This window comes from Myripristis murdjan, chromosome 14 (genome assembly GCF_902150065.1).
Source record: "Myripristis murdjan chromosome 14, fMyrMur1.1, whole genome shotgun sequence".
In the NCBI taxonomy this organism is placed as follows: domain Eukaryota; kingdom Metazoa; phylum Chordata; class Actinopteri; order Holocentriformes; family Holocentridae; genus Myripristis; species Myripristis murdjan.
This window is the reverse complement of record NC_043993.1, coordinates 36,603,436-36,631,037: the sequence shown is the minus strand read 5'-3', so window position 1 is coordinate 36,631,037 and position 27,602 is coordinate 36,603,436. Positions and strand designations below refer to the sequence as shown.

At 43.4% G+C, this 27,602-nt stretch overlaps 3 protein-coding genes across 6 annotated transcripts in view; 2 read left to right on the top strand and 1 right to left on the bottom strand.

The window, feature by feature from the left end:
- LOC115371029 (nuclear GTPase SLIP-GC-like) overlaps positions 1-27,602 on the top strand; it is a 121,557-nt gene that overhangs the window by 21,161 nt on the left and 72,794 nt on the right. The window lies entirely within an intron of this gene.
- LOC115371234 (nuclear GTPase SLIP-GC-like) overlaps positions 1-27,602 on the top strand; it is an 83,607-nt gene that overhangs the window by 9,914 nt on the left and 46,091 nt on the right. The window lies entirely within an intron of this gene.
- On the bottom strand, positions 145-26,595 carry LOC115371226 (nuclear GTPase SLIP-GC-like). Of its 4 annotated transcripts, none has more exons than XM_030068443.1 (22): positions 26,535-26,595; positions 25,221-25,269; positions 24,985-25,092; positions 24,754-24,838; positions 23,888-24,104; positions 23,495-23,752; positions 23,112-23,318; positions 22,821-22,993; positions 22,173-22,266; positions 21,993-22,089; positions 20,819-20,940; positions 19,104-19,280; positions 18,841-19,004; positions 18,613-18,730; positions 16,634-16,742; positions 16,413-16,546; positions 12,416-12,497; positions 12,232-12,313; positions 12,102-12,159; positions 11,333-11,396; positions 963-1,166; positions 145-583 (listed from the first exon to the last, which is right to left on the bottom strand). In XM_030068443.1, exons 1-22 carry the CDS (start codon positions 26,562-26,564, stop codon positions 276-278), a joined length of 2,940 nt encoding a protein of 979 aa, XP_029924303.1. In that variant the 5' UTR covers positions 26,565-26,595; the 3' UTR covers positions 145-275. The 4 variants fall into 4 exon arrangements, with proteins under 4 accessions (XP_029924303.1, XP_029924304.1, XP_029924305.1 ...); XM_030068444.1 differs by having other exon boundaries at positions 24,991-25,092; XM_030068445.1 differs by lacking the exon at positions 24,985-25,092.

Below are 27,602 nucleotides of genomic sequence, written 5' to 3'. Positions count from 1 at the left end.
CATCAGATGAAGACAAAGCAGGTTCAAAATGCATTTAACATAAACGGTGCCTATCTTTACTTCTTACAACAATGGAAATGATAGAAAGAACATATGGAAGAAATCTTAAGAAAAACCTTTTTTAATGTCAAGAAATATAGGTAATTTTATTTTTAAAAAGCTAGCCATGCAGTCTGCCTTCACCAAGATGTAAAAGAGGCGCTCGGCATAAAGAGCTCCCTGACCTCCAGCCTGCTGCTGGAGCAGGAAGCAGCAAGCCGGCTGAGCTTCCTGCCTCAGTGGAGCTTCAGCTCTCTGGACAGATATCGGTCCAGCTCACAGAAGACAGTTATCATGTGAGAACTGGCATCTGCTCCTTTATTCATCACCATGTCAATCAGCTCTCGTGCTTTTTCTGTCTTGGGTTTTATTCTGACCACATCCATTTCCCCTTTGTTTATAATCTCCAGCGTCAGGAGTTCATCCAGCAGAGCATCTAGAACCGGTTCGGACACTCGCTTGATGAAGGCGGTCCGAGCAATGCGCAGCTTCTTGTCTGCTGGTGGAGGCGGAGTCTGATCTGCCCGGGGCCGAGGAGCTGCAGCTGTAATTCGGCAGAGAGCAGCGACGACACAACACACAGCAGAGGAGAGAGAAAGGAAAACATGAGGAGCGGCACGGGACAAAATCAAAGTATGCAACACCATGTTCTTTACTTTTCCAAAGCTCCTCTCATCTAAACTGCTGCTTCTTGAGCTGACTGTTCCTCCCTCCTGGCTGCTCACTGCTTACTCTGACTTCCTGTTACATGGGTGTGACCCACTGTTTTCAGCACAGATCATGTTTGAGGGGAGTTTTCCTTTAAAGGTGCCTTTGATCCCTCAAACAGGAAGTGTTTAGACTCCACCAGTGTCAGTCTGTTCCTGATATTCCTTAAAAACCAAATTGCCCATAACTGGTTGGACTGGATTATGCCAACTGACCTTGGTTATTGCCTTGCTGCTGTTGGTTCCTCAGTTTGTCCTCAAAGGAGCGCTGCAGCCCCTGGACGGTGGCGTGTCCTCTGGGGACGTCCTGTGGGACTCGCTCTTTGCCCGGCTCTTCCATCATGATTTGGGGCATTTCTTTTCTCTTACTCTGGGCGATGTCTTGCAGAGAGGGCAGCGTTCTCCTGCTCTGACCGTTGGCTGGAATTAAAAAACAAAACTGCAGTGGTTTGAGGGGAAGTCAGATGGTGGCGCTGTAACCTCTTCCTTCTGTCTGTCGCAGTGATCCTCACACCGCTGAAGGTGAAGGAAGATCCACCAATGATGAAATTCTCCTCAAACCTCAAACCTCTCTGCTTTGATCCTCATGATCCATTGTGTGAATCAGAGCGGCTGGAAGGGTTATTATTTCACTTTGACAGAGCCAGGCTAACAACTCCCATAGACTTCCAGTCTTTATGCTAAGCTAACAGGAAATGCTGCCCATAGGAACTGAATCGCTGGATGTCCAGAGGTGGACATGGTGTCCAACATCTGGTCAAGGGATTTTGGAATATTCCCTTAACCCTCTATGGCATGGTGTTGCCCTCAGGAAACAAACCATTATTTTGGCCCATACACCCTCCTTTTAATTTTTTAAATGAAAAGTACCAAATTAAAAGTCTGGTGACAAGTCTGTGACCAATCAAATTTGAGGTGGGTGTGGGTGTGACCTTTTGTCTTGGGTGGAACAGCCATTTTTGGGACCAAAGCCGGATTGGACATACTGCTATCAGAAGGTAAGATAAATTTCACTTTTTAAAATGTTTAAATTTAAATAACTTTGCATAAATAGTATGTGTGATGTGCATGAATATCTGAAGAAGCGTATTTGATTGAGACAACATGTTCCATACTTACCCCAGTGGAGAACGCCCCACGGTGCCAACATCACCGATTACCCAGAATGGCAGGCCAGTCTTCCAAGATCGGTCAATATAATGTCCCCCTACAACTACTTCAAGATATTTTTTTCTGAGGACATTCTGGAAGTAGTTGTAGAGCAGTCAAATTTATATGCTATTCAGTGGGACACCAATAAGCCCCTTAACCTCACTACTAAAGAACTGGAGCAGTTCATGGGTACAGCAGTGTACATGTCACTGTTTGGATTACCAGACACCCACATGTTTTGGAACAAGGCCACCCGAGTGTCCCAGGTAGCTGAACAGATGGGAGTTCATCAAGAAATCACTGCACTTCAACAACAATCAAGTGATGCAAGGAAAAAATGATCCACTCTGCAAAATCCGACCACTGGTCACTCACCTTACCTTGAAGCTGCAGATGATCCCAATGGATGAGAAGCTGGCTGTAGATGAGCAGATGGTCCCTTTCAGGGGAAGAAATAGACTGAAGCAATACCTGCCAGCAAAACCAAAGAAATGGGGCTACAAGATACTCATCCTGGCTGGCTCTGATGGTATCCCACACAACTTTGAGATCTACACAGGGAGAGTTGTACAACTCCCTGAGCTGGCAGATGTAGGAGCAAGTGGCAACGTTGTCCTCTGCCTGGCCCAGGCAATACCCATGCAGCAGAACTACAAGATGTTCTTTGACAACTGTTTTATGAGTGTCCCTCTCATACTCACACTTGCTCAGCAGGGAATTCACTGTACTGGTACTGTTCGTAACGAAAGACTACCAGGTGTCAACTTGATGTGTGAGTTGAAGAGAACTGGACGTGGATCTTTTGAACAGAATATGGCCATGGTTAGAGAAACCACCTTGCATGCTGTGAAGTGGTATGATAACCGTTCAGTCAGTCTTCTCAGTAGTTACATCAGAACACACCCATTCACTGATGTTGATAGGTGGGATGGCAAGCAAAAGAGAAACATCAAAGTCACCTGTCCTGCGGTGGTGAGAGAGTACAATAAGAATATGGGTGGGGTGGATCTACTGGACTCTCTCATCGCACTTTACCGCAACAAAATCAGGTCGAAGAAGTGGTACCACTGGCTGACTGCAGCAGCACTGGGATGAGAAAAGAGGAACAGATGAGGCTTTATACGTTCAAGTCGTATATTGCTGAAAGCTTGTGCAAAAGTGGCAAGAATCTGGAGTGTAAGAGAGGTCGTCCCAGTTCCACAATTGCTGTTGAGTATGAGGAAAAGAGGAGAAGAGGACCCAGTACACCCATTCCGGTCCCTGATGTGCGTCTTGACGCCACAGCCCACTGGATGGTCATGGATGAAAAAAAAAGGGAGATGCAAGGTACCAGGATGCAAAGGTACACGTAAAGCCAAGTGCCAAAAATGTGACGTCCACCTCTGCTTCACATCCACCAGCAACTGCTTCCTGAGGTTCCACACAGAATAATGTAGACTGTGCTTTGTAAAAAAGAGAAACACTGATTCACTCAGTACCCCAAAGGAACACAAATTCAGAAACACAAACACACACTGCAGCTAACCTCTAACCCACCATTTGTGGCTGATGTTTGTTGAAAAAAAAAATGTTGAAACTGTTGCTGTTCAAATAAAATTTCTTAATGTATTTATTGCTTGTTTGTTCCTCATTCCACCTATTATATAATATAGAAAACCTTGGCGTTTTAGTACCCTCATAGCATGTTGTTGCCATGAGGCAACAAACCAAAATCTGGGGGGTGGTGGTGCGGGGGGGATCCCTTGATATATTATCAGGGACCCCCAAGCTTCCAAAAACTAGAGTGAAATATTTTTTTCCTCCTAAAGGCTGAATTATGCTTCTGCGTAAGAAGAGTGTATGGGGGTTGTGCGAAGCTTACGGGGGTTGTGCGACCGCCGCAGAGCCTTGCTGCGCGCCTCCCAAAAATTGTAACTACGCGGACCCTACGCAGCCCCATAAGAGCTGTGATTGGTCCGCCGAAGTACATCATTTCCGGCATTTTGTTGCAACTGGCATCACATCTTGTTGTTGTGCCGGCCGGCAGCGGCATTTTTAAAACAACTGTTGTGTCTCGACTCGTCGGTTGTGTTTGAAAACTTTGGAGAATGCTGGATCTCGCGCAAGAACGCCTGGCCGAGGAGGTGCGCAAGTACCCGCACCTATACGACTCGTCCTCTCGCCATTACAAAGACGTACAGAAGAGTAGCGACCATACGTCACAGGGTCTACGTTGGTGGGCGGAGAATTGCTCAGTGTGTTTTGCAGAGGTATGTTGGACACACACGCGCTGCGTAGGAAATGCGTGCTTCGCACAACCCCCGTACGCGGAAGCATAATCCGGCCTTAAGAGAAAAATTCATGCCATAGAGGGTTAAAGTTACAGTCAGTGGTCTAGTACCTGGTTACAGTTTTATTATGTGTTTGTTTTGTGCTTCTTTATGTGGAATATCTTTTTATGTGCCACATCAAAAACAATGCTCTGTCATCGATGATGTGTGAATGCTCAGGGTCCATGGAGCGGATATGACAGCATCATGTTGATGAATCTATTAACTGTCCTGGCATCACAACATGGTTTAGAAACTCAAACCTATAACTCAGAAACCAATCCAAAATGACCACCTCACTTGCCCAGGTGATATTAGCAGAGAGGAGGCGGTTCTTCAAGCCACCTGGGACCCAAACCACCTCCTGCAGCAGAACTCTGGTTCCTGCGACCCAGGAACCACCATCCTGATAAAAAGCCACCTGGGACTGAGGGGGCTATAACAGGGGAGTTTCCAGTTCAGGCGGCAATCAGGGATAAGGGGTTGAGGAATAAGTTAACTGAGCTGGGAAACCCTTGGATTTGTTTGCTGCGTAAGCTGTGGAACAAGGTAATAGCTCAAAATCATCTAAAGGAGGCAACTAAAGTTTTGAGATGGTGTGCTTTTGATCCAGATTTTGTGCCTAAAAATTTGGATTCAAGGTTTAAAGGATGGGTAATGCATGGATCAACAGCATATTGCACATTTTTGTGTAGGGGTCAGTGAACAATTTTCAAAACCTAAAGAGTCAATTTGGTTTGAATAATAATGATTTTTATAGATTTCTACAGGTTCATATATATTGAACAAATACGGAAAGAGATCAAACAAGAGCACTGGGATAACATTTTATTAAAAGTCTTTATGAATGCATATGTTTCAGGCTCAAATCAAAAAACTATCTCAAGACTTTATAGGGGTTTACAACAAATGAAAGGCAGCTCATTGCATGTAAAACAGAAATGGGAGACAGAAGGAAACCTAGTTATAAATGAAGAAGTTTGAGAACATCTATGTGAAATACAGTGGAAAACCTCAAACTCAATGCTATGGAGAGAGTTTTGCTGGAAAAATCTTATTAGATTTTTCATCACTCCAGCGCAAAAAAGACACTATACCAATTAATTGGTATGTTGGAGAAAGTGTGGATGCCTTGAGGCAAATCATTTTCACATATTTTGGTCTTGTTCAATATTGTTCCCTTTCTGGCAGGAGGTGTAGGAAATTTTGCAAAAAGTATTCCAGATAGACATTCCATTTAAGTTTGTATCTTTATACTTAGGAATTCTACCATCAGTACATGTCACCTCTAATGATAAATATTTATTCAGATTCTAAGTGCTGCTTGTAGGAAAGCCATTACAAGGAAGTGGTTAAAACCAGAAAAACCTACAGCGGATGAGTGGATTGACATTTTCAAGATGGAAAGAATATAAGACTACAACAAGTTGTGTTTTTGAAAAGATGAGAAAGATGGATTAGGTATGTCACACCGGTACAACCATCTTTTATCTAGGGCTAGGTTTTAAGTTTTCTTAGAATCACTAAGGGACACCCCAGCATTCCTGTTCTAGGGAGTTTAGTTCTTATTCTATATCTTATAGATTTTATCACTTATAGTGGTAGGACCAATCATTCATCTCTGTATTATTTATGGAATTGCAAATATACTGCTGTGTGATTTTTGCAAATTGTAATTAACAGTTAGATGGATGAGAATGTTGTATTGCCAAGTTAATGTACATGTGAACCATGAAAAATCATTAAAAAAAGATTAAAAAAAAAAAAAAAAAAAAAAAAAAAGCCACCTGGGGACCCGCTGCTGTGCTCAGTTGGCTGGTTTTACACACAAGTCAGTGTGTGAGTATATTTTTGGGCTTTTGTAAAATAAAAAAGAGACCATTTAATTTTTTAAAAAATGTGACCATAGTTGTGACTTGACTGGTATAGTAATTAGATCTACACAACATAGATCAAAGCACTGGGTCACACCTTTTAATCGGTGAATTCAGGTGTTTCCTTCAATCCCGTTGCCACAGGTGTGTAACCTCCAGCAGCAGCCATGCAGTCTGCCTTTCCCAACATCAGTGACAGAGCGTCTGGTTCTAAAGAGCTCACTGAGTTCCAGCGTGCTGCTGGAATAGTGATGGAACAGGAAGCCACCGCTGCAACAAGTCAGCTGCTCAAGTTTCTTCCCTCCTAGATATTCCACCATCAGCTGGAAGTGGGATTATTGCAAAGTGGAAGCGTTTAGGAACCACAGCGACTCCACCAGGGGGTGGCACCACGTAAAGTTACAGAGCGGGGTCACCGAGCGCTGAGGCTCATAGTGCGTAAAAGAGTCCAACACTCTGCCGCCTCAGTACCTGCAGAGCTCCAAACCTCCTCTGGCATCAACATCAGCACAGAAACTGAGCGCTATGGCTGAGCAGCTGCACGCCAGCCTCACATCACCGAGCACGATGGCGAGCACGACGCCGAGCAGCGGACGGAGCGGCGTAAAGCACGCCGCCGCCGGACTCTGGAGTGGTGGAAACGTGTTCTGCAGAGCGACCAATCAGACCAATCAGACTATGTAGCAGTCTGATGGATGAGTCTGGGTTTGGGGAACGCCAGGAGAGCGTTCCCTGCCTGAGCGCATTGTGCCGACTGTGCAGTTTGCTGGAGGAGGGATAACGCTGTGGGCTGGTGTTTCTGGGCTCGGCCTCGGCCCCTCAGCTCCACTGAAGGGAAATCTGAACGCTTCAGCTCATCGACACATTTTGGACAATTCTCTGCTTCCAGCTTTGTGGGACCAGTTTGGGGAAGGAAGGCCCTTTCCTGTCCCAGCATGACTGAGCCCCAGTGTACAGAGCAGCTCCATAAAGGCGTGGCCAGCTGAGTTTGGGGTGGAAGAACTCAGGCCTGTCAGAGCAGCTGCTCATGTTGTGAGGAGTTACCAGTTACCCAGAACCCTGCAGCCCCAACGCCGTCACAATGCTGCTGACCACTGGCTGGCATGAAGTTATTTGTCATGACTCCTCCGTCAAGTCCCCAATATTAAGGTCATGTTTTCTTTGTTGCCATTCATATCCATCTGCACTTCCTGTTTTATTTTGAAATCCTCACTCCTCTCTCGTTGCAGACTTCCAGTTTCCTGTTCCCTCAGCGCACCTGTTCCCCATTCCCAGGGGCGCCGTATATGGGGGAAAAGTTAGGACAATTCCAAGGGCCCTTGCCTGACAGGGGCCCCAAAAAATAGGTAAAAACTAATATAAAATTATTAAACCAACAACTAGTAAATACATATATATTTTTTTTTCATGAGGCCCAAAATTCCTGGCAGCGCCCCTGCCCATTCCCCCTGATTACCACTCACCTGTCCCTCATTCCAGCCTCATCAGTAGCCCTCTGTTAACTCTCCCTCAGTGTCAGATTGCCTATCTTCATGTTACGACTCTGCAGCGGTTTCCCTCGTGTTTCCAGCCGGCCTTGTGTACTGACCTTTGCCTGCCTTGAGATTCTGCCTGTTGATTTGGACTTTGTTTGCCTGGTAAATAAACTTGTGGACTTTTTATGGAGTCGTGCATTTGAGCCCTTTGTCCCATGTAGCTCACAGTTATTGTTAGAGGAACCAATCAGAAGGAGCGGCTCAACCTCACCACAATTGGTTCAGGTTAGAGTTTTAACCCTTTAGGCGCCGGAGTTTTTTCAAGAAAATATACAATTTTGATATCAAGATTTCAAAAGGCTATAACTTGAAAGTAGTTTGAGATAAAGGTATACTGTCAATGAGAAAATTGTTCAGTATGACTCAGTCTGTGATGGGAGTGAAATTATTCATCTAATTTGCATATTGTGACATCAACAGGTGGCGGCCATATTGGAAAATGTCAATTTTCTGGACAGATCTGTTTGTTTCATTGGTAATGAGGCTCCAGAATTCATCATTCAGAAAAAGAGAGATGAAATCAATGGGCTCAGAATTTGTCAGATCGTCTCCACAATAACCAACAGGCTCATCAAAATTTCGGATCCACTTTTGATACTCTTCCTCTTCTCTCAAGAACTGCCAGCCATCATCATCATTATCATCGCCGCCGTGATTTACGGTGTGGCAGTGAACACCACCTCCGCCGCCATTAGCGGTGTGTTTTTTCCCGCGGCTTCACCCGCGTCTGCCACAACAACCGCGGTTGTTTTCATCCCCGCTACATTCACCCATATTTGCGGTGTTATGAGCCCCCCTGCCACCTCGACCACGTCCCCTGCTTGGCGTTCGCAGAATGCTTCCACCCCAGCCACGCTGAGGTGAAGCATCCGCTATACAATGTGCTGATTGTGGACTGTGGCGTGCAGACTCGCCGTCACTACTAACGTCAGTTTCTGCTTCACTGGACAACTGCATGTCTTCCTCCTCGGAATCGGAGTCAGCCAGTACCTGACGAAGTACTTCGTCGACGGTAAACCGACCTCTCGGCATCGTGAGTAAATGAAAAAACACTCTTTCGCTCTGCTCTGCTCTCGCTACGCTCAGCACTACTACCACTGCTTCGCCGCCGCGTCTCTGCGTCGGAGGGTGTTTTACAAACTCTTTTTACTCTAAAACTTTGAATAGAGTCACGCCCACAAATGCTGCTCAGACTACAGGCACACATGTCCGCCATCTCCTGGTGAAAAGTAGTAACAAGATTCGGCACCACATTTATAGATACAGCCTGTTTTATTCAATGTTGCTTGTCGCAATTTTGCGACTTTGGCGCTTAAAGGGTTAATCTGATTCTGGAAGGGTTCAGGTTAGGGTTTAAACTGGTCTCGGTCCAGTTTAGGAATGATTTAAAGTCTGAGTTTGGCTAAGGTTATGGTTATGGCTGGTTTTTGGTCTAGTTTAAGAATAATTTATCTAGGTATAATTTTGATCTAGGTTTGGTTCAGGTTAGTGCCAGGTTGTGGTTAGGTCATAATATATTACTGTAATCTTATTTTGAAAGAGTTAAGATTAGGGTTTAGATTGGTTTAGGTCTAGTTTACAACAAAATGGCAGTTTATGCCAAACATAAACAGATTTATCAGGGAAAATCAAACAAATCACTTTGTAAACTAACACAAGCTAGCTTTAGCCACTGGCTTGTTCTGAGTCTTTTGTTTTGGGTTGTTCCTAATTTATATATGAAGTTTAGAGCAAGCACCATTTGATCAGTAGAGTCACTGTGAAATCTCAGAGTGTTTCCAACATTTCCACCCTGACACTCCCATTCATAGAGGCCAACTGGGCTGACTTGGGGCCTCATGTACAAAGTGTGCGTACGCACAAAAATGTGGTGTACGTCCTTTTCCACGGCAAAGTTCAGATATATCAAGAAATGACCGTGGAAATATGTGGTGCCTCACGCCAACTTCATAGCTGGCGTACGCACGTTTCTACAGCTATTGGTCCTTTGGCGACACTTACAGGTGATGCTGGGAAACTGTTGATAATGTGAAAACAATTAGTCCTCAGTGATGTGTACATCTGAGACACATGAACAATTAACAATGATGAATAATTAACACTGATGAATAATTAACACACCCACGTGTCTGCAATTAGATTAGTGGAGTCCTCGCAACTGGGGCATTCCAGAGGGAGCTGGCCGTCCGAGGACACAGAATTCACTTATTCACCAATGCATTTATTGAGTCACTGATATTTGTGAGGACGCCTATCAGTTGATCCAGGCGATCATTTATGCCGCCGATTGCTTTTACTATTTCCTGTTGTGACTCCATAACAGCATAGGTGAGGACACGGCCAGTTGGGCGGACAGCAGCAGCAGCAGCAGCTGGTGGTTGTGGCGCACTGGTGCTGGAGACATTGGGGACATTGGAGGAGATGCTGGAGATCCTGGGGATGCTGGAGGAGACGCCGGGGATGGAGGAGGAATCCCCCAAGTCTGTGGCATGTGGCTGTGACTGCGTGTCTCCTGTCTCATTGTCTGTTTTAAAGCAATAAATTGAGTACTTAAACATGAGTCAAAGTCTTTGATATCACCTTTCATATACTGGCATGTTTAAATTTAAAAGCCAAAGATTTATGTCAAACCAAATAATACCATGCATACATTTATGCATAAACCTCTTATAGGGCTGTGAGCAGGCTATTGACCCATACAATGAACATGTTTGTTGTGAGTTACACAAAAAGATATTTGCCTTGGAGGTAATCTGAGTCACCCACATGTGCTCCCACCACCCCTGAAAGAGTAGTGTCACCCACAATTGCGGCGACTCTCTGCTGGTGGGTTAGGGTTAGCCCTAACCCTAACCCTAACCCTAACTCTCTGGTGAACTCCTCCTCTCCTGTCCCCCCGCCTGTTTGGGCCAGACTTTGGTGGTGGGCAGCCGTCCTCCGCTTAATGCCCACCTTTGTCTGACCACTTCTTTTTTACCTCAGCGTGTGTGTGTCTTTCCGACCCCACAGCATTGACAGCCTCACACACACTCTCCCACTCACTCCTCTTGCGTTCCATGAAATTTCTCTTTATTCCGTCTCATTCATGTTGAGGTTGTAGTTTTCTGATCATGCAGAGAGGGCAATCTCAGGTGCTGGGCTCATTTAAATATGATTAGCATATTTAAATGTGCGTGGACACGGAGGGTACTCCAACATGTGCGCTCAATTCCACACTGATTCAAATGTTCAAAGGAAATGTGCTTGGATTCATGTGTACGCGCAGATTCATACATCTGGATGTTTTTGTGCATATGATGTTTTCTGGATTTAGGCGCACGCCATGTTTCAGTAGGAAATCCACACAAGTCTTTGTACATGAGGCCCCTGGTGCTGCAGGCCCTCACTGGACTGCTAATTAAGTGCAATTCACCTGAGCTATATTTATTTATTTATTATTGTGCAATATACCTGTGTATTATTTTAAGCTTTATTTATGCCCTTTTTATGCTGATTTTTGGTGCTGCAAACTAAATTTCGCTGTGTTTTTATATGCAGTGACAATAAATATCTATCCATCTATCTTAATTAAAACCATCCTTTGAGATGTGTGATGGATGTGCTAACGCGTGGTGGGGGTTTGTTCCACTTTGACAGCATTTCTTTTAACAGCTTACACATTTACATGCACATAACAGATGCAGGTAACATGTTGTCGATCTGATGGTCAGACTAACCTGCAGGGGGAGCCACGGAGTCGCGCTCTCTCTGGCCACTGTCTCCAGTCGTCACCGAGGATTCCTGGAAGCAGTTTGGACTGTGGTCACACTTTATAATGGAACACACGGCTTGTGACTCTAAAAATACAGTCAACTCTGTCGAATAGCCATAGAAACAGAACAGGTAGAACAGGCCCACCGTGGGACTTTGTGGGCCTTCATTTCATGACAAATCGGAGAGTTTCCAGGTGGTTCTCGTTTCCATGGCAACCGCTGTAGCGTTCATTGATGTCACAGTGTCAGCAGAAGAGCTTGTTTGAATAACTTTATTGAAACTGCTGTTGGTGGATCTCTGTCACGACGTCGCAGCAGGAGAACCTGAGGAGATGCTGAGGGAGAGACGCTGCACACACTCCCCTCAGCATTATTAACCTCCCTGCTTTACTTTATAGGCCTTCAGCAAGAACAACACATGCACTGCCACAGTTTACACTGGGAGCAGCACATACACACACACACACACAAACACACACACACACACACACAGCAACTAAGCAGCTACAGCAATATCACAGGAATATTACAGGGATATCACAGGAATATTACAGGAATATAACGGCTCTGCTCCCGATGTAAACAAACTCCTGCTGACGCTGTGACATCAGCTGAATGTTCACAGCTGTTCATGGGACAGGAACCATCTGGAGAAACTAATTCGCTGTGGAATGAAGGCCCAGAAAGGCCCACGCCGGGTCTACCTGTCCTACCTGTGTGTGTGTGTGTCTACCTGTGCTGGTGTCACAGAGCCGATTCCACCTGCAGCTCCCGGGCCGACTGGTTCAACACTACGGAACAAACATTTTCAAATTAAAAGCGGACGTGAGCGGCTGCAGCTCTCGGTTTGGTGAGAGTCGTACCTGTCCCGCGACGCTCCTGTCCCAGGACGTCCTGTCAGCGCCTCGTGGAATCTCCTCAACTTGTCGTACTCGTCAGAGACATCTGCAACACGTCTGGTTAAAGGACTGCTGCTGAACCTTTTGCTGTATTCATGTCATGAAAAACAGAACACTCCAAAACATGTGACCGATGCTCCTCCCTCACCTGGTATGCAGGTATCGTCTGTCCTGAGCGACAGCGTCATTGATTTCTCCAGTTTGTCCTCCACTGTCTTCTGGATCCAGTCCTAATCCAGCAGCAAAACATCATCACGCACACACACACACACACACGCGCGCGTGCGCACACACACACACACACACACAAGGAGATTAGCATCAAACGGAGCAGGAGGCCTGGGCCGTCGTGACCTGACAACCTGCTGTGGTTCCACTGAGAACAACTCGAGATATCCACAAGGACATCGGCTCAGATTTCAAAATAAAACAACAGATTTGATCAGCTGTTAACATTCAGCCACTTCCTGGCTAACGGTACTGTGTGATAGTGTCACATGATACGACAGGAAAGGCGTAAATCATTATGATGATTGACTCAACTGATGCCCTATAAAACAACATCATTTCTTTATTGACACCATGTGTCCTGAACCTCCGTAAAAAGTGCAGATGCTGATTTATTTTTGAGCATACATGTTCTACCTGATCCATCCATCTAAGCTGGGAATCAAAGTACAGTCCTAAGTATTTGAAAGTGCTCACTTGATCAATTTCCTCCTGGTTTATAAGCACAGGGCTGTGGTCACCTACTGACGTGAGGTCAAAAATAATTTCTTCATCTTCCTGACATTTAACAACAGGTTGTGCTCCTCACACCATTTAAAACATCAGCTAATTCTGATCTGTAGCTTGATATGTCTGAGTCCTAGGTTAATAAACTTAACAAGGCTGTGTCCTCAGAATATTTTATGTAGTGGTGTCAAGAGATTAAAAAAATTGAGAGATTAATTAATTATGATCTGTAATTAATTGATCTAATTAATCTCTTTTTTAATCTCACCTAAAATTGCTGAGAAAAGCCCTGAACTTGAAGTATTTCCCTTTAAATTCATTACATTATTGTAGCAGATCAGTCCGATGCGGGTCGGGGGGACGACCCCTCTTTTTCAAGACCCTTTTTTGGAAAAAAAAAAAAAAATTATATGGACAAAATCTTGTTTGAATAAAAAAGCCACCGGTCGGCATCAGGCGAGCCGGCCGTGGCACCGGGTCTGGTCTGCCGGATCTGGCAGGTGAGCGGCGCACACATAGCCTACTGCCATATCAATTTTTGTTCATACGCGGCTGCAATGACTGAGCAATGCGGCCATTCGCCGGTAATCGCGGCATCAGGCGAGCCTACCTACTGGTTTACATATGCACAATACATGTATATTTGCTTAGACCCCCAATATTAGACGAGGGCGTTTTTTCAGGGCATTTTAAATGGAAAAAATATCGTCTTATATTCGGATGAATACGGTAATGTATTAACTTCGATCACGCAACCTTTTCTTCCACCTCCTCTCCTCTCCTCCACAGTCAGACACACACACACACGAGTCGCGACACCCCCTCCTCAACATAAGCTGCCTGTTTACAACGGACTCGGACTGTTGGGGCGGGTGTTAATCAAAGCAAACCAATCATGTCTTGACCTCTTCACAGGTTGCTGGCCTCTGATTGGCCTGGCCTGTCTCTCTGACTTAAAAAAAAAAAAAAAAAAAAAAAAGATCAGACTGGTGAGGCCAGCGGACCGGACCGACAGCTGATTGGCCTGGCCGGCGACCTGTTTAAAAAAAAAAAAAAAAAAAAGACGGGCAGGCCACCGGGCCAGTGACAGGCCGGCACAAACACAATGACAGCCAATCAATGTCCACTTCAGGGTGTGACTGACCATTGTTTTCCACCCCCAACAACTTAAGCACAGGAAGCCCAACGCCTACAAACCGATTTTATAAAAAGTAAAATTAGAGATTAAAAATTAGATTAACTCGATTAAAAAACATAACGCGCTAAATATGACTGTAATTAATTAATCTCAATTAACGCGATAATTTGACACCACTAATTTTATGATGTAGTTACATGAATGCTGGTTTCAACAGTTATTTGTGTATACTGTAAATAAAAAAGCAGAACTTACAGAACTTGTGGGGCCCCTGTACCTATTTCCAAAGTGTTATAGAGGACCCTCACCCTTTGCTGTCTCTTAGTGAGAAATGCATAGTACCATCTAATTGGTTAAGGGAAGAATTGTGTTGAATGTGGAGGTAAAATCCATGAACAGGAGCCTCGCATATGCTATGTTATTTTCCAGGTATTTTAAAATAAGATGGGTTGTTGTGTTAAGAGTATCATTTGTTCCTCTATCGTAAATGCCTCCTAAATGCAAACTGGTAGGGGTCCAAGGAGATGCTGCACCTCGTCCCTTACTTTCTTTACCATTGTGCATTCAAATGACTTCATAACTGTCAAAGTAAGTGCTACTGGTCTAAAGTCACTATTATCCTGTGGGCAGGGTTTCTTGGGAATTGGAATGATTATTGCCGATGTCCACAATCTGGGTATTTCTCCTGTGTCGGCTGAGAGCTGATACAGGGGGTTTACCCTGCTAACATTACTCTGCTAACGTTACTCTGCTAAGGTTACCCTGCTAACATTACTCTGCTAACGTTACTCTGCTAAGGTTACCCTGCTAACATTACTCTGCTAACGTTACTCTGCTAACGTTACCCTGCTAACGTTACTCTGCTAAGGTTACCCTGCTAACGCTACCCTGCTAACGTTACTCTGCTAAGATTACCCTGCTAACGTTACTCTGCTAACGTTACTCTGCCAAGGTTACCCTGCTAATGTTGCTCTGCTAACGTTACTCTGCTAACATTTCTCTGCTAAGGTTACCCTGCTAACGCTACCCTGCTAACGTTACTCTGCTATTACCCTGCTAACGTTACTCTGCTAAGGTTACTCTGCCAAGGTTACCCTGCTAACGTTGCTCTGCTAACGTTACTCTGCTAACATTTCTCTGCTAAGGTTACCCTGCTAACGCTACCCTGCTAACGTTGCTCTGCTAAGATTACCCTGCTAACGTTACTCTGCTAACGTTACTCTGCCAAGGTTACCCTGCTAACGTTACTCTGCTAACGTTACTCTGCCAAGGTTACCCTGCTAACGTTGCTCTCCTAATGTTACCCTGCTAATGTTACCCTGCTATGGTTACCTTGCTAACGTTACCCTGCTAATCTTACCCTACTAATGTTACCTTGCTAACGTTACCCTGCTAATCTTACCCTACTAATGTTACTCCTCTAATGTTACCCAGCTAATGTTACTGTGCTAACGTTACCCTGCTAATGTTACTCTGCAGCTTCAGCACAGCTAGCAGCTTTCAGTGCCACACTTTAATAAATGAGTCTCCATGTTCACTGAGATTTCACTGTTCAGTTGCTGCTTTCCTGTCGGATCATGTGATGCCAACGGTACCGCTAGTCATATTAAGTGGCTGAATGCTAATGGTAGCTAACAGGTGATCAAATCTGTTGTTTTATTTTGAAATCTGAGCCGATGTCCCTCTGGATTTTCTCTCTCCATCGTTTCTTCAGTTGTTCCTCAGTCAGGAAGTGGTGGAACCACAGCAGGTTGTCAGGTTCTCTGTGGTTCTGCAGCTGGAACACAGCAGCACCATGTGAGGACAGTGGCGAGGAACATGGCCGCCGTGTGAACATGGTCTGTTGGCAGCAGCCTCTCAGGTGAGCGTCAGCATCAGCTGATCAGCTGCGTCGTTGTTAATAAAGTCATTGAATAGCAACCTGCCAGGTGAGACTCCAGATCAGGAGCAACTAGCTGGTCCCCACATGTTCCTGTCAGCTGATGTTAGATCCACCCACGCCATGACATCACTGAACAGGTACGGGCTGTTGCCATGGCAATAGGAACCACCCAAAAAGGGCCCATGCCAGTTCTACTCAATTTGTATTAATAGCCTTTATGTATTATTTCTCTCATCCTAAAATGTCAGATGTATTGTAATTATTCATGATTATTTACATTTTTTTGACAGGTATCCTTTATTTTAGAAAAAGCCAGGAAGAATGTGACAGAGGAGCAGAGTGGGTTTTTCAAACTGGCCTGAACTCAGAGCTGCACCACACATTACTCACCATCAGGCTCCTCAGCTGGCGTAACATGTCCTCCTTCGCCTCATTGAACATGCGGCCGTTGGAGGCTTGCAGGTGGGTCTGAATCGTGTCCCTCATCCTTCGCAAGGTGCCGGTCCCGCTGTCTCGCGCTGCATCTGCAACATCAACACGTCCTCACCTTCACTGACTGCACCTGCAGCTCTGCAGCAGCAGCAGCTCCTGCTCACACAAGTGTTTCTTACCGTCATAGCACGGCTGCATGGACGCCCTGATGGACTCCTCCAGAGAGTTGTAGATGTGTTTCTTACGCTCTCTGATGCCATCATTCAGTTCCATCTTCAGTTTTTCTTCCTTCCAGAGAGATGAAACAAAGCAGAGATGAATCCTGCAGTCAGCAGCAAACTGACTCCCGACAAGTTCGAAACTCAATTTTTGTGTGTTTGTGTGTAAACAACATTTTCCTGTCTAATGTCAGTCTCAGCTGAACTGATGTGAGTGTCAGACAGAAGGAGAGCCACTGAAGCTCCCTGTGCTCACCAGGGGGCGCTCTGCGAACATGCTGAGGGAAACACCAGAGAACCTTAACTACACCGCCATGATTCAGAGATGTTTAGAGAGCGAATAAAAAACCCATCTTAAAAACTAGTGATGGGACAAAAGATTCATTTACGTATGACAAATCATTTTTTTAATGATTTTTTCATTAATTTTTTTAAAAATTTCTAGTTGATTTAAACTAAACATATTGGTGTCAGCCAAGACAACCTCAGGAATCCGTCAGTACCATGCATGTCATGCCAGTTCGGCTCTAAGCAGCTAAATGTCGCTCCAAAGTTGGGCTTTATTCCACTGAAGCGTCATGTCTGCAGTGCAAGATATGTGGCGTTAAACTTGAATATCACATAAAGCAGGTCCCTTGACCTCTGACCTCCAGCTGTATGAATGAAAATGGGTTCTCTCCCCTTTGCAGACACGCCCACCTTCTGCTAATCCCATGCAGTTTGGGCCCCAAAGCCTGCAGTCCACATGTGTTCTTGTGGCCTGCTGTAAAATGGTGTGTGTGTGCAGACTGGGGCCTAAACAGTCTTGGAGCTGCAATCACAGCCTCATCAAACTTTACAAACACAAACTAGAGAGCATCTGACTGCATTGTGCCAAGTTTAAAGTCTGGTGGAGGGGGGATTATGGTGTGGGCTTGTTATTCCGGCCATCTGGACATTCTGGAGAATACCAGAACGGTCTTTTTTTTTTTTTTTTTCCTCCCCTTTTTGCTTGTAATCTACTGTTGTTCCATATCCAGACCGATAGGTAGCAACAATGCGCCGGTAGGCCCTTAGATGCGCAGGCTTACAGAGCGCTGTGCAGGGGGCTGACTCAGCTGAGGCTGCAGCCGCAGCACAGGGACAGATAGATGAGGGACAGATGCATGAGCTGGTGGAAGTTCCCCAGACAAGCGCAGGGCATGTAAGTATGAAAGGAGGATAATGAGTGTTAAATGCCAGGTATTGGTAATCTGATGTTATATTATTTTAGGTTGCTACGCTTTTATCTACACTCAGAAATTTACCAAACTATTTTTTGTAGTAATTTTTGCAGAAACTAATTAAGATTATTAAGTAATAAATCCATTTTGAAAATTGGAAGGTAAAATATCATGGGTTAATATTTAAGTATTTTGAGACCCGTGTCTGTGGCTGATGAGTTTTTGTGCATCCTTTGTTTTGGGCCAGGCTTAGTCACAGTCCAGGGCTGTTTTTTAGTCCCAGTCCGCCCCTGGCTCAGCCCCTTAGTTCCAGTGAAAGGAACTCTTAATGCTTCAGCATACCAAGACATTATTGACAATTTCATGCTCCCAACTTTATGGAACAGTTTGGAGATGGCCCCTTCCTGTTCCAACACGACTGCGCACCAGTGCACAAAGCAAGGTCCATAAAGACATGGATGAGCCAGTTTGGTGTGGAAGAACTTGACTGGCCTGCACAGAGTCCTGACCTGAACCCGATAGAACACCTTTGGGATGAATTAGAGCAGAGACTGCGAGCCAGGCCTTTTCAGCTGTTATAGCTGCAAAGCGTAGGCAGATATCATATTAAATCCTATGGTTTAAGAATGGGATGTCACTCACATTCTTATGCGCGTGAAGGCAGATGAGCCAATACTTTTGGCAATATAGTTTATATTCAAGTATGACAAATATGTACATTTTATTTTGACAACGTACCTCTGACTTTAGAAATATCAGGTGCAGCGAGACGTCCTGGTACCTGTCCGCCAGGCGCTCTGTGTGCAGAGTGAACTTACTGATGGCTCCTTTGAAGGCTCTAAGGCTCCTGACGTTCCTGAAACATCAAAACCAGCTGTGATCCAGGGGCAGCGCACAGCTCATGGAGTCACCGGCACATCGAACATGCTGGAACAACCATTTTTTTGTGCACATTAAGTTCCTTACGGGAAAATCTCCTTGAACTTTCTGTCAATGCAGTTTCTCATGTGTGAAGCTAAGATCTCGTTGATGTTTATTGTCTGCTTTCTCTTATTCGTTGGCTTATAGATGCCACCGTTCCTAACCATAGAGTTCAGCTTCTTGTAAAATCCTTTGGCCCTGTTCCCTTTCTGAAACAGACAAGACAAAGCCCTAATTTGTTAGATGGAAAATTAACATTTTCATGTGAAAAAAAATTCTGTGAACAGAATAATTACTGCAATACTTACAGGGTGTAAGATGGCCTTTTTCATGTCTTTTTCATAGGATTGTTGAGATTTCTGAACTCCCTGACTCAGACAGATCTCTAAACCCTCATAAGCTTCTTCCATGGATCGACGCATTTTCTGAACTTGTGCTGTTCTTGTTTGTTCCAGGAGTCTGCACACCTCTCCTTTGTGTTGAGCCTGAAATTGAACCCAGTACATTAAAAAATATGTCTTTAGTGTCCAGAGTAAATAAAGCACAAGCAGAAAAAGGAGGGGACCGGACGTTGAAAATTCAGCACATTTCAAACTTTTTTCTATTGTAAACTTTGAGTTACAAACTTCATCCAACTTTGAAAATGTCCAGCTTCCTTCATACCTTTTTGGTGCTTTTCAGCATTTTGATAACTTAACCACACCTTCATAGACACCTTCATTTGTGAATTTCATTTGGGATGAATAAATTATCTATCTATCTATCTCATAGCTACAAGCTACAAACTTCATTTAAACCTGAAACGGGTCAGAGGAAGTTGGACTGTGTGACCTCTGAGCAGCTTCTTGGTGTCTTTTATAGTTTTTGGATTTGAGTTTCAGCTTTATGCACTTTTTAGTATTGTGCTTACGTCACATCTACTGAAGCTCTTCAGCTGTACTACTACTTCTGCTACTACTACTACTACTACTACTTCTGCTACTACTACTACTACTACTTCTGCTACTACTACTACTACTACTACTTCTGCTACTACTATTACTACTACTTCTGCTACAACTACTACTACTACTACTTCTGCTACTACTACTACTACTACTTCTGCTACTACTACTAGTACTACTACTACTACTTCTGCCACTACTACTACTACTACTATTGCTACTACTACTACTACTGCTACTACTACTACTACTACTGCTACTACTGCTACTGTTGTACCATGCATGGTTGATTTGTTTGTGCAAAGTTTGGTGAGTTTTCATTCATGGGAAGTATGATTTCCTCGGAAGAAGAAAGAAGAAAGAAAGAAAGAAAGAAAGAAAGAAAGAAAGAAAGAAAGAAAGAAAAAGAAAGAAAGAAAGAAAGAAGACCTGGAAATACAATAGTGTCCTGGCAGCTTAGGCTGCCCGGACCCTAATGAGATGTTAAATGTTTAAAGCTTCAAATATTCAAACTACTCAGTTACAACCACTATTTCAGTTACTTTACTGCTTGAAATACTTGATTAAGCTTCTACAAATACTGCTTCATCTTCCTCATCCTCAAGTACGGTACTTAAGCTACTTAAGATAAGGTTAAAGTACCTCATGTACCGCTTCAACTGTTTTACAGTACTTAGGCCTACTGCTTCAACTACTACCTGAGCTACATAAAATACTGCTTAAAATACTTCAACTATCTTATTTTTAGGGTTTTTTTTGTTAGGATTTTGCTTTCATATTTCAGCTGTTTTGTTTTTTTCAGAAACAGCATTGATTTCAATTCACTTTCTTTCACATTAATTTTCCTCAGGAAATGCAATTTGTAGTTGCTATCACTACTATGACACCCCGCACTATGAATGAATTAGAAACCCTTTAGCAACCACCAAACACCCTAGCAACATCCTAGCAACCACCTGCAAACCAAACACACTGCCGCCTACAGTCAGCACAGCAAAGGGAACGACATGACCACAATTTCAACAACGAGCACATTTAAAGCTTCTTCAGAAACTTCAGCCATTTCCAGTTGATCATACCTTTTCTCCCCGTTTGGCTCCCTGAATCAGAGAGAGGATCCCATAAGCTTCAGAGACATAGTTTGATGTCTTCGATTGACGGTCATTGAGATTTTGCAGAAACTCCTGAAGTTTGGGCAGTTCTGAAAAAAAAGTACAACATCTTACAGATGCTGATATCTACATCAGAAGTCACATATGTTTATTTTTTTATTTAAAATGTCTTTGGATGTTCTTGTAACATGGCCACCTTGGGATTTGAGACATGGTTTGACATGGTTTGCTACACACCAGGCAGTGACATCACATGTGACAGACGGGGTATTTCTGTCTGTTTAAACTTTAAAAATTTACAACAATTTAACAGATGATAAAATTCTGAAAAAAAACAAAAAAAAAAACATTGTTTGATGCTTGATCAAACACTGAGCCAAAAACAAAACTGTTGTGCATCCAGTACAAATTAGAGTAAGATTTTGAAAATCACTGCTTTGATCACTGCTCTGATATCTACCATCTAAAGAACGTCTGCGTCGATTTTAGTGGCATCAGCAGGAAGACTTTCAGAGACTTAGACACTGATTGATTTTCCATATTTTGCAAACTAGAGAGAGACAGATTTATGAAGTGACCTCAGCATCAGTGGACGTACAGAAATGTCAGCTCCTCAGGATGTAATGTTATAATGTTCATGATTTTTGGAGTTTGGAATGTGAAAGCTTTCAACAACAAGAAGTCATGCCCACTTTGGTCAGACATAATTAAACAATTAATGTATTGTAAATGTTTCACATTTGTAGCGCCCCTTAGTGGTGAAACACAACACGCTTCAGAACAGCGTAGTCAAAGTGTCTCAAATTTCAGATCAATATCTTAATGTGTTCATGGGTTGTGGCCGGTATTGTGGCAAGTCTTCCCAGAGGCACAATGGGATTTCTTACAGGGAATCCAGGAAAAACATAATTTTGCTGCTGTCACTTACAGTTCAGTGTAAATATGCTATTGTAACGCCACCATCTGGCTCACAGGTGATTTCCACCCAAACTGCAAAGTTTGGTGACTTTTTCTCTTCTATTACTGTTACCAGAGGAGAACAGAAAACAACCGGGTCACAGCACTTCATGCTTGGACCCCGAAATACTGGAACTATTTGGTGTCTTTATCTTATACCAATACACGTTTCTCCACCACGTACCAGTCTCAGCTTTCTGTAGACAGTCTGCATTCACAAACTCATGGGAGCTCACTGTGAACACTTGGAAAACGTCATCACTGTCGTCGCTGAGATGTTTCTGATAAGAGAGAACAGAAAAACTGTCAGGATTTGTCACATTGTGCCTTTGTAAAGTGCTTTGTGTCAGTCTGCAGAACTTACCTTAATGTGCTCTTGTTTCTTGAATTCTTTCATCACTTTTTCTTTGGCTCGCTTGTTTCTTTTTAAGATGGTTTCACATTTTTCCTCTTTAGACCTGGAAAAATGCATGTCGTACTTGTAAAATCCAATTATTAGACCATCCACTTTCACATTTTAACTTTGACAAAAATTAAAAATTCATTGTTGAATTTGTCCTTAACCCTATAAAGCCTGAACTATGAAAGAATTGGCAGAAAATTCAATTTTTTTGAAACTGAACCCTTTATTTAGTCCTATAACAAAATGTAAAAAAAAAAAAAAAAAAAAAAAAAAGATTTTTCAAAAAATATGTTAATACATACGGTTTTTCTGTTGTATCATATATGACACAATGGAAGTGCCAATGGTATGGTCCAGGGTGAACAGGGGAAGTGTCCAAAGGTATACAACAGTATTTTGGTCAAGTATTGATTAAACTGAAAACGGAATGTGTTATTTGATAACGTGTATCGTACATGATACAAATGGCTTCATAGGGTTGAATAAGTGCACAGGCATCGGTTGTCACTTAAGCTGCACTGTCTACGATTGCACCTTTTCTATCAAAATGATCCCGCTCTGTCTTATATCCCCTCAGCTGTGTAAACTCTGTGTCTTGAATGACATTACCCCTTTGACATCCCTGTGTCATCAGACTTGGTGCAGATGAAGACGATGCGTTGACACTCTCCACCGTTTCCCATGAGGCTGGCGGTGTTTTTCAGGATGTCCCAGGCCTCGGTCTCCGCCATGACACGATTCATCTCGGCCATAATCCACACAGTGGAACAGCTGCCAACGAACTGCAGGAACACAGTCAGAACCAAACAGCCTGCGAGCGTCTCTGGGTGCAGTAACTACATGGTGCACCCTGAGAACACATGACAGTTCAGTAAGACATGTTAGGTGTGAATACATTACCTCTTTCCACATTTTATTTCTGTGTTGGTTACGATCTCCAGTTCCAGGAAGATCCATAAGTGTGACGTGCTCAAGAAGATCGGGGACACCTGGTCTTCTTGGCACCTTGATGGTCACACACTTGACGAGAGGCCAGTACTGTCGTCCTGCCTCGTTTTCCTCGTCATGTCTTGTGAACCTTTGGAGTCGAGCAGATAGCTCTGCGGCCTGCGGTGCACAGACAGACCAACACACAGGCCTTGGCTTATGGTGTGTGAACACTGAGCCTCATTCAACCACATCTGCATGCATAGACTTGAAAGATCATCTGTTACAGATTTGTAAAATGGTGACTGTAAAGATTAAATATGGAATGAATATGAAGAGAAACCATCAGAACTCACTGTGTCACTTTTCAGTTCCTTCTTTGTAGATCTGAGAAATTCTGGGATTTCTCTGAAATGCTTGACATCCATGAGTTCTTCAAGGGTTTTCCTAATGTCTTTTCCATACAGTGCTAAGATCTTTCCATCATCATCATCACCGTCATCATCATCCTCATGGTCATCCCAATCATCATCAACGGCGTCATTATTGTCTTCCTCATCTGGATCCTCTGGATTATTGTTCATTAATAAGAACCATAACTCATCGTCCCATTCCTAACAAACAAATAACAAAACTTCAGTATTACACAATGACAACCTTCATGAACCTCACAGCTGTACATTTTTATATTTCACATTGGTTTTTTTTTTTTTGGTTTTTTTTTTTTTGTGTGTGTGTGTGCGTGTTACCTTTTTGGTAATGAACTGAATCTCTGCCTCATACTTGCAGCTGCTCATATTGGCCTCCACCTTCGTCACGACTGAGGTGCAGGCAGTCATGCTCCCAGTGGGCAACAGGTCCTTCTCTCCAATGATGGTATTGATCAGAGAGCTTTTTCCAGCCCCTGTTTTACCAAAGATGCCCACTGTCTCCTTTCTGCCTTTTTCCAAATCATTAATTTTATCCCTGTTGTGAAAGAAATTTCAAAGTAAATATGGAAGACAGCCAAATATGAAAAGCAGGTGAAGCATGCTTTAAAGCAGTGACTGTCAAACTGTAGGTGCAGTAGAAAATGGATGAGGCTGCAGTCAGCAAGAAAGACTGTCTGCTTATTGCTTATATCCTCTTTGTCACTTCACAGTCACTCAGTGAGGATTTACTGTTATGTGTGTCACAAAAGAGCCACTTGTTCCTGCTCTGTTGCACTTCATGTTTTGAGAAGCCATGCAGTGGAAACAGGCTCATTACAGCCACTGGTACAGGTGAGACAGGTGAGACAGTGGGTGAGACAGGTGAGACAGGTTATCACATACTGTGATAACACTGAGCTCTCACAATATGACTTGCTCGTCTTTGTTGCCAAAAGTCTGTTTTCCTCAGCACAGATCGAACTTGTTTTTTGTTTTGTTTTTTTTTTTAGTGGAAAAAGCTGTAATTGCAGGTATTTAAACATCACAGTGCAAAATGCTAATAAAATATATTGGCATTATTTATTGATCACATTCAAGTCACTGATGCTAAGCATCAAGTCAGACACTGTGCTGCTACAACAGCTGGAAATCAGACAGTTTGATCACACAACATGAAAACGAAGAGGAATGTCATGTGAACTTACCTCAGAAAGGCCTTGAGCTCCGTGTTCACCTGCTCATCCAGTCTGTCACCGACCTCTCTCATGGTCTTTTTCACCTCAGTCAGCACTGAAAAGTCAAAGTGAAGGCCTGTTAACTGGGACTCGTGCACTCTAATGTTAACTCTTAGCACATATACGCCCCACAGTTAACACTGAATTACATATTACAGGTCACTGTCAGCCATTAGAGCATCATTTAAAGTGGTAAAATACCTGCACCTGTTCCCATCGCTGCGTCACAGGATTGTTCACTCGTTCTTGATTTCTTTTTGGCTAACTCAGTTTGATCAGGTTGATCAGATCGAGCAGACTTCCTCTTCCCTGGGAAGAAACAACAAAGGATAATGTGTTGAAGAACAGAGCACTCTGTGCCACCATCACTCTCTTTGCATTGGTCTGAAGGTCCAACACTCTGACGCTCAGTGGACTTTCTTCTCCAAACATCTCACCTTTATCCTTCTCTGGTGGAGTCCTGCAGTCCCTGCTGGACGGCCCAGCCTGAGGACGAAAATCCACACAACACAGACAAACATTCATTAAGTGGGCTACCTTTCCTCACAGGTGAGATGGGTGAGGCAGGTAAGACAGTGGGTGAGACAGGTGGGACAGATGAGACACGTGGGACAGGTGAGACAGGTGAGACAGTGGGTGAGACAGGTAAGACAGTGGCTGAGATGGGTGAGACAGGTACGACAGTGGGTGAGACAGGTGGGACAGATGAGACACGTGGGACAGGTGGGATGGGTGAGACAGTGGGTGAGACAGGTGGGAGAGGTGTGACAGGTGAGACTGGGTGAGACAGGTGAGATAGTCAGTGAGACAGGTGAGATGGGTGAGAAAGGTGGGACTGGTGAGACAGGTGAGAAAGGTTAGACAGTCAGTGAGACAGGTGAGACAATCAGTGAGACAGTCAGTGAGGCGTCCAGGTTTTAGTTATTTCTCTCGATATTTATTGATGTATTTTAGTCTGTTTTGCCAACTCCAATTGTTCACATGAGAGCAAAATTCAAAATGCTGTCAAAAATTCAGTTTTTGAGATACAATTCTGAAATTTACCACACATCATCTACCATGACTCTAGAATTTTGTCCATTTTTTCATGAACATTGAAGATTTATTTACCAAGAATTTGCAAGTGTATGTTTACAGTACCGTTAACAGTGAAACATTTTGATGCACTGTAGGCTCAATTTTGATAAATCAAAAATCTGTGTGGATCGTTTGTGTAGGACAGTCTGAAGATGCTCTGTAGCAAGTTTGGTGACATTTGAGCAAAAATTGTGGGAGGAGATAGGTTTAATAAGTTTCACAGTTTTTGAAAAAAAAGAGTGATGGATTTCATAATTTGCAATAGGTGTAAGTGTACAAAAGTTTCTTCAGTATTTGGGCTACATTTTGATGAAAGTTGCAAAGCTGTAGCACATATGGTTGGTTTGTTATGATTTTTCAAAGTTTTGAAATTTAGAGGTGCCACTATCAGGACTATTGGCTTGAGTTTGCAGCTGAGGTAATCTGGCATGGGACTGGACCTTTGTGCAAAATTTGGTGATTTTTCACACATGGGAAGAAGGATTTCTTCGGAAGAAAGAAAGAAAGAAAGAAAGAAAGAAAGAAAGAAAGAAAGAAAGAAAGAAAGAAAGAAGAACAGGCAGGAATACAGATTTGTTAAAGTTTAACTGAAGGAAATTATTATTCCTGCAGGTTATAGTCATTTTTTGTCAGATACAGTCGGTTTGAGTTCAGATGTTGTTTAAGTGCAATACCTTCGATTTGTCCCAGACAAAGTCAGACATTCTTCTGGTGTCAGTGGGGGGGTGCAGCCAGATAAATTTATGAAAACAGAAAGTACTGCAACATTAATCAAAATGACATAATAACACAGGAACAGCAAGTGAAAATATTTAGCCAAGAATTATAACAAAAATCCAGAAAATTTAGGGTGTACACATCGGCATCGCTATGATATATTGATGCCTGTTGCTTTTGATGACAGATGACAGATCTCTTGTAAAGCACTTTGTAACTGCACTAGTTGAGAGTTTCCCTTGTTATTTATGCACTTGTTATTTCTTCACACTGGATTCCAGTTAGAAATCCAGTGTGTCTCATACCACCTATCTCTCTCATTCCTCCCAGAATGAAATGATAAGTCGTGTCCTAACAGAAATCATAGGGCACATTTTGAAGGAACTGAAACAGGCCAGGATGTTCTCTGTCAGTGAGGAGGTTAATGTGAAAAATAAGGCATTTTTAATGCCTTGTTCTAACTTTATGGGGAGATATATATACCAACTGATTCAGATTCAGATTTAGACAAGGATTTGTGTGATATACTTTGTTTGTCGCCATGACCTTCCTATGTGCAGTTTGGTCTCATTCTCCATTCATGCTGATAGGCACCTGCACTTACTAATCTGAAACAGATGGCCAAAAGGCGTTACCAATATGGCCGCCAAGTGAACAGGCTTGGCCTAAAAGGACGTTGATAGAACTACATGAGTGCTTTCAATTCCAGTGAGCCGCCTACTAGGCCTATTGACCCTAATTAGACATACACCCTTAATTGATTATACAGTAACTTGAATGCATTATGTTTTAAGTCTAAATTTTGCCATTATAAGTCTCATAAAAGTCCCCTGAAGCCACTATTTAAGGGGTTGTTTTTCAAAATTTTCTCCCGTGGATATCTGGTAGGGGGCCTGTGCCCCAGTAGAGCTTTATGCCTAGCAACGCCCCTGGGTGCACACTAAAGGGAGCAGTTATCACCAGAGCAACACAGGTTATCCAATAAACCCTGTCAGAGCGTTTACAGACACTCCCAGTGAGATACG

Excerpts from the sequence above, each read along its gene's own strand:
- LOC115371226 (XM_030068443.1), bottom strand. The coding sequence starts at position 26,564 with ATGTCTGACTTTGTCTGGGACAAATCGAAG. Across the intron at positions 22,090-22,172 it reads AGAAACAAGAGCACATTAAG|AAACATCTCAGCGACGACAG; the intron begins GTAAGTTCTGCA and ends CTCTCTTATCAG. Across the intron at positions 16,743-18,612 it reads TGATATTTCTAAAGTCAGAG|GAAGAAAAACTGAAGATGGA; the intron begins GTACGTTGTCAA and ends TCTCTCTGGAAG.